This window comes from Hyperolius riggenbachi, chromosome 8 (assembly GCF_040937935.1).
Source record: "Hyperolius riggenbachi isolate aHypRig1 chromosome 8, aHypRig1.pri, whole genome shotgun sequence".
Lineage (NCBI taxonomy): Eukaryota > Metazoa > Chordata > Amphibia > Anura > Hyperoliidae > Hyperolius > Hyperolius riggenbachi.
Window position 1 is genome coordinate 142,455,901 of NC_090653.1, and position 12,802 is coordinate 142,468,702.

At 41.2% G+C, this 12,802-nt stretch overlaps 1 protein-coding gene and 1 long non-coding RNA gene across 11 annotated transcripts in view; one reads left to right on the forward strand and one right to left on the reverse strand.

Moving 5' to 3' along the window:
- TENM1 (teneurin transmembrane protein 1) overlaps positions 1–12,802 on the forward strand; it is a 1,180,670-nt gene that overhangs the window by 773,800 nt on the left and 394,068 nt on the right. For all 9 annotated transcript variants that reach the window (XM_068251163.1, XM_068251165.1, XM_068251162.1 and 6 more), the window contains 2 exons: positions 9,434–9,619; positions 10,738–10,761. In XM_068251163.1, the coding sequence (XP_068107264.1) occupies positions 9,434–9,619; positions 10,738–10,761 (210 nt within the window). The remainder of the gene's footprint in view (positions 1–9,433; positions 9,620–10,737; positions 10,762–12,802) is intronic.
- The window catches only part of LOC137529146 (uncharacterized), a 204,838-nt gene that overhangs the window by 183,726 nt on the left and 8,310 nt on the right, over positions 1–12,802 (reverse strand). For both annotated transcript variants that reach the window (XR_011023592.1, XR_011023591.1), the window contains exon 2: positions 8,082–8,172. This is a non-coding gene — a long non-coding RNA (uncharacterized lncRNA). The remainder of the gene's footprint in view (positions 1–8,081; positions 8,173–12,802) is intronic.

Here is a 12,802-nt window from a genome sequence, read left to right on the forward strand (position 1 = left end):
AAAAACATTCTAGTATCATCAAGCAAAAGTCTAAAATAGAAATATGATAAAATTTTATAGTAAAATGTTTAAAAAATATAAAAGTATAAAAAAAGATGTCCAGTCGTCCCTATTCATTGTGCATCCATATTAGAAAAATGTATTAAATTAAGGCCAACGGAAGAAAAGGAAAATAGTTTGTTCTGTTCAAAAATAACTATAATACATAATTCATAGAAGTGTTGTTTATGTATTAAAACGTCTTATTATCCTCTATTCACAGTATTGCATCCATTAAGTGTGCTTATGTGCCCCATCTTGTGGACAAAAAGTATTTTACATCTTGCTCTTTACTTTTCCTTGCATTCACAATATTATAATAGTCAGTGAAGGAACTCTTATACTCCATCTTGTAGACAAGAGCTATATTGCACGTTTGCCCTCTCTTATACTTGTGTTTTTAATGTTCTTACAGTCTTTACTTCTATGGATATCATTAGTTTATCAAAGAAACTATATAGCATAACTTACCATACTGTCAGGTTTTAGTAGGATGTTATTCTCACAGCATCAGTAGTCCATATATATATATTGGAAAAAAAAAAAGTTTCCTACCTCAGATCATTTCTTTATATAGCTCAGCTGTTGGACAAAAAACAATTCAGATTAAAGTCTATATTTAAACCATTCGGATGCATGCAATTTAATCTCACTATCCAGTTCATCTCCAAGCTTGCTAAATCTCTATCCATATTACTTCCTCTCCAATTTCTCGTTACTTGATCAATAGCTGCAAACACCAGACCCTTTGGATTACAATTATGTTTATCTTTAAAATGAGCAGAGACAGAATGATCCATGAAGCCGTTCCTGATATTTTTCACGTGTTCATAGGTTCTTTCCCTGAGTGCCCGCGTGGTCAACCCCACATATTGTAATTCACACGGGAACTCAAGAAGATAAACCACCATCTTGGACTCGCAATTCAAAAGATTCTTGATAGGGAAGGTTTCTCCTCCCGCCCTGCTGGTGAAAGAAGGGGTCTTTCGAGCAACGTTTGTGCAGTGTCTGCACGCATAGCAGGATCTACATTTATAAAAACCTTTAAAATCTCCTAATCTCCCAGATGGTTGTCTTGGAATGTCTATTGCACTTTTTGTTACTAGGTCTTTCACATTTGGTGCCCTCCTAAAAACTACACTTGGCTTTTCTGGTATCATGAGCGACAATTCTGTGTCCGCCTGTAGCACATGCCAGTGCCTTTGTAAGATCCTTCTAATGTCTTTGTATTGAACACTATAGTCAGTAATCATGGATACTTTGGGTTGGTTTACGTTGTTCAACTTTTCTTTGAATATAATAGCTCTCCTATCTTTTTGTGCTACTTCTAAGCGAACTTTATTTATTTCCTCTTTGTCGTACCCTTTTTCCAGAAATCTCTGCGTCAATATGTCGGCTTCTGAATTGAAGTCTGCCAGTTGTGTACAGTTTCTGTAGATTCTTAACATTTCACTTTTGGGTACTGATCTAAGCCAGTTCTGGTGATAACAGCTGTTCTTTGGTCAATAGCTGTTACGATCAGTTGGCTTGAAAAAAGTCTGTGTTTTTATATTTCCATCATGATTACTAATAGTTAAATCTAGATAGTTCACCTTAATTTTACTGTATTCACACGTAAATTTTAAATTCTCCTCATTCATGTTAATATATTCGATAAAGATAAGCAAAGACAATTAATCTCCTTCCCACACAAACATTACGTAATCTATATATCTTTTCCATAGTTTAAGGCCACTGTGTTTCTTTAAATCTATATATTTCTCTTCCCATTCTGCCATATACAGCCTGGCAAGACTGGGGACGTACTTAGCCCCCATGGCTACGTCCACCTTTTGTAAGTAGAATAAGTTATCGTACCACAAATAGTTCCGTCCCATGGCAAATTCTAAACACTCAAGTAAAAACCTTATTTGATGCTCATTAAAATTTCAAATTCAAATTTTTAAAACTAACAACCCTGTCTGGACACACTCTGTACATTTAAAAAATATGAGAAGGAACTAGGGCTTTACGTTCTTCGCCTTCTGCATCATTATGCAGTGTGAAAGGACCCTAAGTGTACGGTTGAAAGCTCTTGAAGTTGCCCAAGGAGAAATTATTCCTCTGGTCATGCTAATGGTCCCCGCTGCACATAATGTAGGTTTCAATATCTCCTTGAGGCGAAGTTGGTGGAATCGATATATAATCAAAGATTTTTGTACTTGTCTTGCCCAATATACAGTTCATGTGACTGTTTGTACAAGCGTGCAATTTGGTATCATCAAGACAATTTATCAGCTGATTGTGCAGTTTCAGGAGCACAAAGGACAATCAGTAGGCACAGGCCACAGTCAGTAGGCACAGGCCACAGTCAGTAGGCACAGGCCACAGCCAGTAGGCACAGGCCACAGTCAGTAGGCACAGGCCACAGTCAGTAGGCACAGGCCACAGTCAGTAGGCACAGGCCACAGCCAGTAGGCACAGACCACAGTCAGTAGGCACAGGCCACAGTCAGTAGGCACAGGCCACAGTCAGTCAGCACAGGTGAGTGTAGGCTAAAGTGATTGCAAAGAGTCTGTGCGCTACGAATATATCTAGCAGAGGAGGTAATATGGTTAAACACACCATATAAAAGAAAACACAGTTCATTTCATACACTAGGGCTTTATCTTGATTATGTTTAAGTAGAAACATGTTTTCCTGCTTCCTGGAACCATACCAGTTCTAGCACTGTCATGTAGCTGTCTTTACATTTTTTGTAATGTTTACTGTAAAGTTGGGTGGTAGACTTTTCTCTTTATTTGCCTTTTCTCCTCTGTATGCCTCTATTCCATCTCCACCTTTAAACGTCTGTCTTGGGCTGTCTCCAATGTTATGATATACCTGCACAAGGTCAGATTTCTGGAAATGCCACGTAGGTCCTAGCCTTGGGCAGTTGCAGTCCCAGGGGCACCTGGTCCCAAAATAGGGTTTGCTACATTATGAAAAAGAAGGCTGCAAATGGAGAACAATGGAAGGTGATGCTCCAGGGAGCTGTACATGTAAGAAAGGGTCTGCAGTACATGGATGTTACACATGAAATTGGGGGCTACATGTGAAACGGGAGCCCTAACATACTTGGTCTAGGGGTGGAAAAAGTATAAATCCCGCCTTCTGCCTGCATTTGAGTGATCTCAGAATGCAACAACCCAGCAGACATGCTACATTGGATTTCCTCTTAAAAATAGTATTGTATGCACCATGCTCCAGGCCTCTGCAAGTCATTTATGAAATGAAGATTGTTTTATACCATGTGTCCACTCTTTGTGTACTGCTTGAATCTGCTCCTGATTGAGTGAATGCACAGAATATTTACAGTGACATGTACCCTTGTCAGTTACTGAATTGCGTGCCAGCTCAGGTTTCCCTCTTCATTAAGTTGCTATAAAATAACAGATTTAATGAGTGAACTAGAGGTGAAAACTCTTTCAGGGGTGAAGTAACTGCTTGCGCATAGATTGATCTGATCCCTGATGACCAATTATTTAAAAAAAAATTGCTCTGGTCAATTTTGCTAACCTTTCTGGCAAAAACAGCTCTATCCTTGGAAACCCATCAATATACAGTTGTTGCTGCCCTAATTACGGGACATCCCTGCTAACATGTCAGTAGAAAAGGTTTTGACTATCAATAAAAAAATATTCACCTAACTAATAAAAGTAGACTGGCTTGGTTGCCAATTTCCAAAGTGCACATCAATATAGAGTACTACTAGTGACATACATGTGGATTCATGGACAATTATCATTTTATATTATTAACCACACCAATGTCTGTAAACAGGGACATTACTACAGGGGCCCAGAGCTGTAAGGGGGCCCCAACTACTACTTCATTCCGTCCGATGAAGCAGCCGATCCTTCAGATCAGGAGTTTTTGTGGCTACATTTGTTATGGGTGTGACAATCATGATGTCCACACTTGTTTTATGACCCTTGTGAGATGGACCCTCAGGCTGTGAGGGTCACCAGCAGTAGGCAAGGGAAAGGGTGGGATTATTGAGGGCCTCATCAAAGTTTTGCTGGGGGTGGGGGGGGGGGCTCATAATTTGTAGTCACGCCCACTGCCTGTAAAGCACTTATCTCACATAAGACTGAGAGTGCCTCGCATGTCCCAGAGAAGTAGCTAGTGGTGGGTGAGATTATGTCAAAAAGGAAATAGGGACATAAAGTATTTAATCTTTTAATCTGGATTTAAATAGGTCCAGGGATGGAGCTATTTTTATTGGGTGTGGTAAGGAGTTCCAAACAGTAGAATGTTGATATAGGTAAGTGATGCTGTGATATTAGCATGGCCTTTTTTCCATAGAAGAAGTGATGGAAAGATTCTGGGTAAAAGAAGGGTAAAAGATTAAAAGTTCCACCTGTAATAGTGATCTTATCCCTCCTGGCGGTTAATTTTTTCTGCCAAATAGGCAGAAATCAATTTAAAAAAAAAAAAAAAATTTGTTTCATGTAAAGCTACCAGAGTGGTAGCTACATGAAACACCACTAGAGGGCGCATGTGTCCCTCTAGTGCGATCGTCAGCGGCATCAATAGTAAACAGGGGAACACGTATATAACGCGTTCCCCTGTTTGGCTTCTCCTGTCGCCATGGCGATGATCGGAATTACATCATGGACGTCAGCTGACGTCCTGATGTCAGACGTCTCCGATCCAGCCCATAGCGCTGCCTGGAACTCATTGGTCTGGGGCAGCGCAGGGCTCTGGCAGGGGGGGCCCTCTTCTGCCGCTGGGTGCGGGCAATCGCCGCAGAGCGGCGGCGATCAAGCTGTGCGCACGGCTAGCAAAGTGCTAGCTGCGCATACAGCACTTTAAATGGTGCAAATCACCCCACCAGGGGCTGAAATATCCTCCTGCACAGCATAGCCCGAGCTCAGCTCGGGCTTACCGCCAGGAAGGTTAATTGTAATCTTATGGATTATTAAAAGAAAATACCTTTATTCACTATAGGTTTCCCATGAAATGAGTAACCCGTTTCTTAGTTGTACATTTGTCCAAGAGTAAACTGCAGCATAAATTATTTTTTCTTATGTTCTTGTCACTTATAGAAATGGCCCGAACCTCCGATTTTTGGTTTGCGAACTTCGGGCAAAAGTTCGGTTTGCGCGAACTTCCGCGAACCGCAATAGACTTCAATGGGGAGGCGAACTTTGAAAACTAGAAAAATGTATGCTGGCCACAAAAGTGATGGAAAATATGTTTTGAGGGGTCTTACACCTGGAGGGAGGCATGGGGGAGTGGGATACACGCCAAGAGTCCCGGGGAAAAATCTGGATTGGACGCAAAGCAGCGTTTTAAGGGCAGAAATCACATTGAATGCTAAATTGCAGGCCTAAAGTGCTTTAAAACATCTTGCATGTGTATACATCAATCAGGGAGTGTAATTAGAGTTCTGCTGCACACTGACACACCAAACTCACTGTGTAACGCACCGCAAACAGCTGTTTGCGTAGTTATGGCCATGCTGGACTGGTGCGCACCATGGCGAGATTGCTCTTTCTCACTCAGTGATGTCAGGTAATGTCTGACTGCCTTATAAACTTTCAATGGTTCTTTCTCTACCATTGTTAAAGCTTACATCTATTTTTTTAAATACTTGTTCTGCTTGCTGTTCAGTACCTGCAACGAGAATCTTTTATGGAGGGCAAGTCTGCCATTGCGAGTGACCAGTGACCACGGGTAATGGCCGGGGAATCCTGGTTCGATTCCGGTCCGGAGTGGGAGCCTAAGAAATGGCTACCACCACCACACATCCAAGGAAGTCAGCAGGCACGCTGTGGGCAAAGGGGCAGGAACGGCTACCACACATCCAAGGAAGGCAGCAGGCATGGCATGCACGTCCCGAGGTAGTGACCAAAAATAACAAGGAGGACTTTCGAGGCCTAGCTGTATATGAGATGAATCAACTTTAAATCCTTTAATGAGAATCTGTTATGGAGGGCAAGTCTGCCATCCATTCAAGTGAAAGGTATGCACTGACTGCCAGGTATATCACATAGGTAGGTGGGTGCACTGTGAACAACAGGTAGGTAGGTATGTGCAGTAATGGGTATTACAATGTGCACCTGTCACACACAAAGGTAGTCACTGAATGTCCTGGGCCTGGCAGTGGCACACACAGTATGGATTATCAAGGCTGTCTATGCAACACAAGTGTCAGTGGGACACACAGAAAAACAAATAGATCACAAGAACAAAATTAGCTCTCAAAAGAGCTGTTGTGGGGTGCTATTTTAGCAATAAGAATCAGCAAGGAGCAAGCTAACAAGCCTACAAAACCCTAACTAATCTTTCCCTATGAGAGAGTAAGCACTGCAGAGGCTGTCCCTTCTCTATTTACTGCAGGCACACGAGTGAGTATAATGGCTGGCGGGGCCTGCCTTTTATAAGGGGGGGAGTGGCTCCAGGAGGGAGCCTGATTGGCTACAATGTGCCTGCTGACTGTGATGTAGAGGGTCAAAGTTAACCCTAATGATGCACTATGGGGGCGAACCGAACTTCCAGAAAAGTTTGTGGATCTCCGCGATCACGAACCACGGAAGTTCGCCGGGAACCATTCTCCGGCGAACCGCTCGGGCCATCTCTGGTCACTTACAGTAGGCAGTAGAAATGTGACAGAACTGGCAGGAAGATATCCCTAAACTAACTGAAGATTCCTGAGAAAATATCATTGGACACTACTTTGTGTCACCAGCTGTAGCCAGAGACAGGTTGATATCTCAAAAAAAATTCTCCATAATAGCTATATAACACCTGCCTGGCTGCAAAAAGATAAACCCTATGTCATCAATCCAATGTGGTAGATGCTATCAAGTAGCCGCGGATTTCATACACATAGTATGGTACTGCTTGGAGATTTGGCGATATTGGTCCCTGGTAAACGGTGAACTGCAAAAAAGTGTTTCAAAGACGTATTAAATAATTAAATATTCAAATAAGACACCAGAGGTTCTGCTGTTGGGCAATTTGAACAATGGTCTATTCTGTACACACTAAATGGGTGCCTTTCGATCGATGATTACATATGCCCGTAAAATGAAATTCTTGAAATGAAACGATGACATTCCACCGCTGAAAAGGGACTGGGTTTTGTACGGTCATAGAGAACTAGCCCTCTTAAAAAGAGTATATGCCAATAGGAAACATCATAAAAAGTTCAAAAAGGTTGGGGGTCACTGGATCGCTTTTAATAAGCTCAAATTGGATGAGTAAATGCTGAGGGATACACTTAACACGGGTTAATATAGGGGAACTCTGGGAAGATAGAGTTCAGGTTAATTTATGTTAAGTTAAATCAAGTTAAGTTAAACAAGTTGCATTCTGCTGCGGTCAGTTGCAATTCCCGTATTACTTGTATGATACTGACTGCATGGAATGTATTTTGGCAGCCTTTGCTGCATTCTTGATATTGTATTTTTGTTCACATTCAATAAAAATATTAATTCAAAAAGAAATGTAACATAACTGACAGATTTTGGACTACCCCATATCCTCACGGGGATTTTTTAGGAATTTCTTTATTTTCAAAATCACTCCGTGGACAGAAAGGGCACGTTTCAACTGCCAGAATAGTGTGCACAGGAGGAGACTGGCTTTCCAGCACCATTGTAAAGGTCCTTTCCAGGTAGTGCTATTGAAAAGAATAAAGAAAATACTGAGAATCCCCTATAATCCAATCAGATCTGTCTGATTTGTACTAGAAACTGTAAAGGTGCCCAATAATGGTAAAATTTTTTCACCAAATGCGATCTTTCGATGCAATTTTAATGATCAAATTGCATACATATGTTGCTGTTTATGAAGGCAATCGATAAGGAATGATTCTTTGCTCGATTGCTCAATAGGATGAAATCGATCCGAAAGTTGGATTTTATGATTGAACCCAAGGATCACATTTAGTGAAAAATTGTACCTTTAATGGGCACCTTTAGTGACAGAACAACATAAGAAAAAGTACATTTATGGTGCCTTTTATCCTGAAACAAATGTACATCTAATATGGTGGTGTAGGGCATGCTCACCTTGCAGCACTGGGTTCCTTGTTCGAATCCCAGCCAGGGCACTCTCTGCATGGAGTTTGTATGTTCTCCTTGTGTCTGCATGGGTTTCCTCCTACATTCCAAAACATACAGATAAGTTAGTTGGTTTCCCCCTAAATTGGCCGTAGACTGTGATACATACACTACACAATACATACATTGACATATGACTAGGGTAGGGATTAGATTGTGAGCCCCTCTGAGGGGCAGTTATGTTGGCACTATATAAATACATAATAATAATAATAATAACAACACATTTATTTTACATTTTATAATTATTTTTTTTTGCAATATATGTGTTTAAAATAAAATCTGAGACCACACCATGAAAAATACATTCACTATTATGCAAATAAAATCATATATTTTGTAGTGGTTACCAAAAAAGTATTTCAAGAGTCAGCTTGACAGCACAATAGTGCATTTTGGGATTTAAAGTAACGCTGAAGCCAAATAAGTACTTCACACAGCTAAGTGCTGCAAAGCTAGTCATCATCATTAAGCATAATTTACCAGGGCTCCAGAATGAAACCCCCAAGTCTCTGCCGACAATTTATAGCGGCGTACTTCAGCACAGATCTCCATGATTAACATATCCCAAGTGATGTAAGAGTCGGTCACCTCTGGCGGATGCTGCATGGGATTGTTTATTTTTCCGAGACTGCCGTCATCGGCGGTGCTGTGCTTGTCACTTACTGCAGCAACCGCAGGACCATTATTTTTATTAACTTGTCCTAATGCATAACAGGATCAGCGTGTTGACAGAATGTCATTTCATACTTAGTTTCCTGCAGAGACGAAAACTGTTTGCTTCAATTTAAGCAGCTTTACAACCTTCACAGACATCATTTGTATGACAATTAACCTGCATTAGGTAACAAAATTTAAAAAATGCTGTTTTCCTGCTGCCGTGATTCAGTCTCTACTTGATTTCAGTATTTTATACAGATCGATACATATTTTCTATTTTGAGACACGATTTCTCTAACCTCCAGAGTGCTTTTCATGCTTTGCCATCTATCACGCTTCTATTGCTGGAACATTGCCCAAGTGCAATACTTTATAGGTACTCTGTGTTAACACAATAAATGTAATAGACTACCACTTCTTGACTTAAGTGGAACTTTGCATTGCCATTGCTGTTTCCAAAGAAACAGAAAATATGGTTACATTAGATGTGTTACATATAATTAAATCCCCTCCTGCTGGTCTCAGTTGCTTTGTCATATCATATTCTTAATTAGGATTTGCATAGCTTTTAGCTGATTGCCAATGCCAAATATAAGCATTTTGTGACACGGTAACATTCTGGCTCGTTATTGCTTTTCTAGAGCTGTGTGCGGTGGACTGTGGAAGTCACGGTGTCTGCTCAGGAGGTGTCTGTCAATGTGAAGATGGCTGGGGAGGAGCCAGCTGTGAAGAACGCACCTGTCACCCAAACTGTGCTGAACATGGACAATGCAAAGATGGCAAATGTGAATGCAGCCCGGGATGGGAGGGGGAACAGTGCACCATTGGTAAGTTGTTTCATTTTGTGTAATAATGTGTAGGTATAATATACTAGGCTTAGTTAAAGTTACACTGAAGTGAAAAAAAAACAGAAACTTCGGATAATTAATAGAACATTAGTAGCAAAGAAAAGTCTCATTTTAGTTCTATAGCTTTCCTTATAACATTAATTCATTCTATCATCAACAACTTAATGTGAACCAGAGATGGTTCACTAGCGCTTATTTATACTTACCCAGGGTTTTCTCCAGCCCCATGAGCAGCGCTGAGTCCCTTTGCCGGCCTCCTCAGCCCCTTTGTTAAGACGCTATGACTCCCAGTAATCCGGGCAGTCTTGGCCTTCTGCACATGTGCAGCTTGGTCGTGCACGCACCCCTCGTCATGCTCCCATCCCCTGGAGCGTTTTGCACCTACGCAGTAGTACTGCACAGGCGCAGAAGGGCTCCAGGGGACGTGAATGTGGCAGGGGCGCACATGCAGCCAAGCCGTGCATGTAGATACTGACTGAATCCTGGCAGTCGTAGCGCCAGAACGGAGGGGCCAAGGAGGATGGTAAGGGACTCAGCACTGCTCATGGGGCAGGAGGAAGGCCTGGGTAAGTATAAATTAAGCCTAGTGTACCATCTCTGGTATACTTTAAGCTCATCCCTAATGAAGATTTCATAAAAACAAAACCCAAAATGATAGAAAGATGCAGTTGGCTGAGGATTACCCTGACAAAGTAGAACCTGTGCTCAGTTTGAGTGCAGGCTCTAGCCTTGTTTTCCAGAAGAACTATAGTAAATTGGGTAAGGTCCTTTGAAATGCCCTCCCTGAGATAAAAGATAAAATCTAAAGTGAACACTATTAAGAAGTTTCCCTATAAGTGACAACAGGCCAGAAAGAAGAAAGATTAAGCCCATGGTCCTGTAAAGTGCAGCAAAATACTTTTACTAATAGCAGGTGTGCAGTGAACTAATAGCGGACCCAATGAACTCTTTGAATAATAATGTTTTAAGAGAACTTTTCTTTGTTCTGCCTAATTAGAGAAACAGTGTATGCTAATCTTATTTCATTCACAAATCACGTACTTACTGTATGAAACATATAACTAACTTTTTGTGTTGTGTTTTTTGTTTTCCTGCAGCTCATTACCTGGATGCTGTAAGAGGTATGTTTATCCCTCCACTCACATAGACAAACCAAAAATGCAAAAGGCCTGATGTATTAAAGGCGTCCCCGGTGATCTCCAACCATCTCTAGTGGGGATAACATAAGTGATGCAGCAGACCTGGTCTAGATTTTTTCAAAAAATGTCTGCTATCTGGCAGTAAAAGATTGTAACCATTTTCTCAAAGCAAGAAGTCTTGAAAAGAAAACAGATCTCAATTTAAGTTTAAAAGCCTCTTGCTATGGATGCTGCATGCACTTGCAATCATACTGCATGCAACTGCAATCACACAATCACTAATTCTCATTTCCTTGTATCTACTATGTACTCTGTACATACCATGTATGTAACCATGTGTGTGCAGGGCCGGTTTAAACAACAATGGGGCCCCAGGGCAAAATAAACCTGGGGGGCCCCCCAACATATACCCCGGAACAAAAATCGGCATTAGGGGACCTTTTTTGCAGCTGGTATAGTCAGGGTGTGAAGTCCCAATCGGTCGGAGCTACACCTTCTGGCTATCCCAGCCTGCATGGGGGACAAGGGGTTTAAAAGTTTCTGGAGGGGGGACCCCACATAATTAAAAAAAAAAAATCCCACACTCTAAACATAAAACAAAAGTTGGGAAAATAGAAAAAAATGCCAGGGATCTTCATACAGCCATATTGCGGATGTATAGCGATCCCTGGCCAAAGCGCTGCGGCTGCGTATGGACCCCTTGGAAACCCCGTCAGGAAATTTATTGCGCTTTCATTTGATGCATGTAAAATTACACTGCCGTTAGGTTTGCTACTAAAAGTGACATTTACAGCATTTAAAAGTATACTTTTTTCCTTCGAAACTTTAAAATAGATTTTCTCAAAAACTATAAGGTCTTTTTGAAAAATAGTTTTTTTCTCTTATTCCTAATGATCTCATTAACATATCCTGCAAATTTAGGGTTTCTAGCATTTAAGGTGGATTTGCTATCAACCATTAAAGTCGGCAGGTTTTTAAATGTGTATTTTTTTTCCTTTGAAACTTTAAAATCGATTTTCTCAGAAACTATAAGGCCGATTTGAAAAAATGTTTTCCTCTTGTAGCCACTGGGGGCCCCTACAAGCTCTGGGGCCCTGGGGCAGCTGCCTCCTCTGCCTCTATGGTAGCGCCGGCCCTGTGTGTGTGCTATCATGTAGATGAGAATGGCTAATCCTAACCATTTAAATGCACACTGTATTTAATCAATCCATTCTAGGTTTGCACTGCAGTATCATATATTATAACCTCACCTGAGATGCTTGGGTATCTCTCTCTGGGGATGCCATAGTGAATAAGGCTCACAGTATGTTACTCTTACAGCAGGCAGAACATGTTGATAAGGATCTATCGTAAAGAATTTCACAGTGCACATGAGTGATTTCAAAAGACTTTGGGCTTGATTCACAAAGCGGTGCTAACCTACTTAGCACGTCTAAAGCCTTTAGACGTGCTAACCAGGGTGCTAAGTAGGTTAGCACTGGATTTCTCAATCAGATCGCGCGCTAACTTTGCGCGCGCAAAGTTTTATGCGCGCTAAGTCCCATAGGCTTCAATGGGCACTTTGCGCAGTGTGCCCTGCACTCTGTGCAGTGTGCGCGTAAAGTTTTACGCGCGTAAAGTTTTACGCGCATAAAGTTTTATGCGCGAAAAGCTTGTTTAGACATGCTAAGGGGGTTTTCACAGGCGTGCTAACAGTTAGCACCGCTTTGTGAATCAAGCCCTTTATGTTACCAAAATTTTTACTTATATTTATATTTTTTTCTTTTCAGTACATTACTTATGCAGTTAACTTGTTGGCATTTGAAATAAGAGAGGAAACTTATCTGCTCAGCATGCGGTTAATTTTCCCACAGTGCACATCCCTGACCCACTTACATGCGTTTTAATAGTTTTTTTGTCGAATTTTGTTAAATCCCTTAATCCCATGTGCTAAGTTGCTAACTGCATGGAAGTTAAGAAAAAGATCTAAAATATACCCTGCACGGTAATGCATAAGAATCAGTATAGGAAAGATCTACAACCC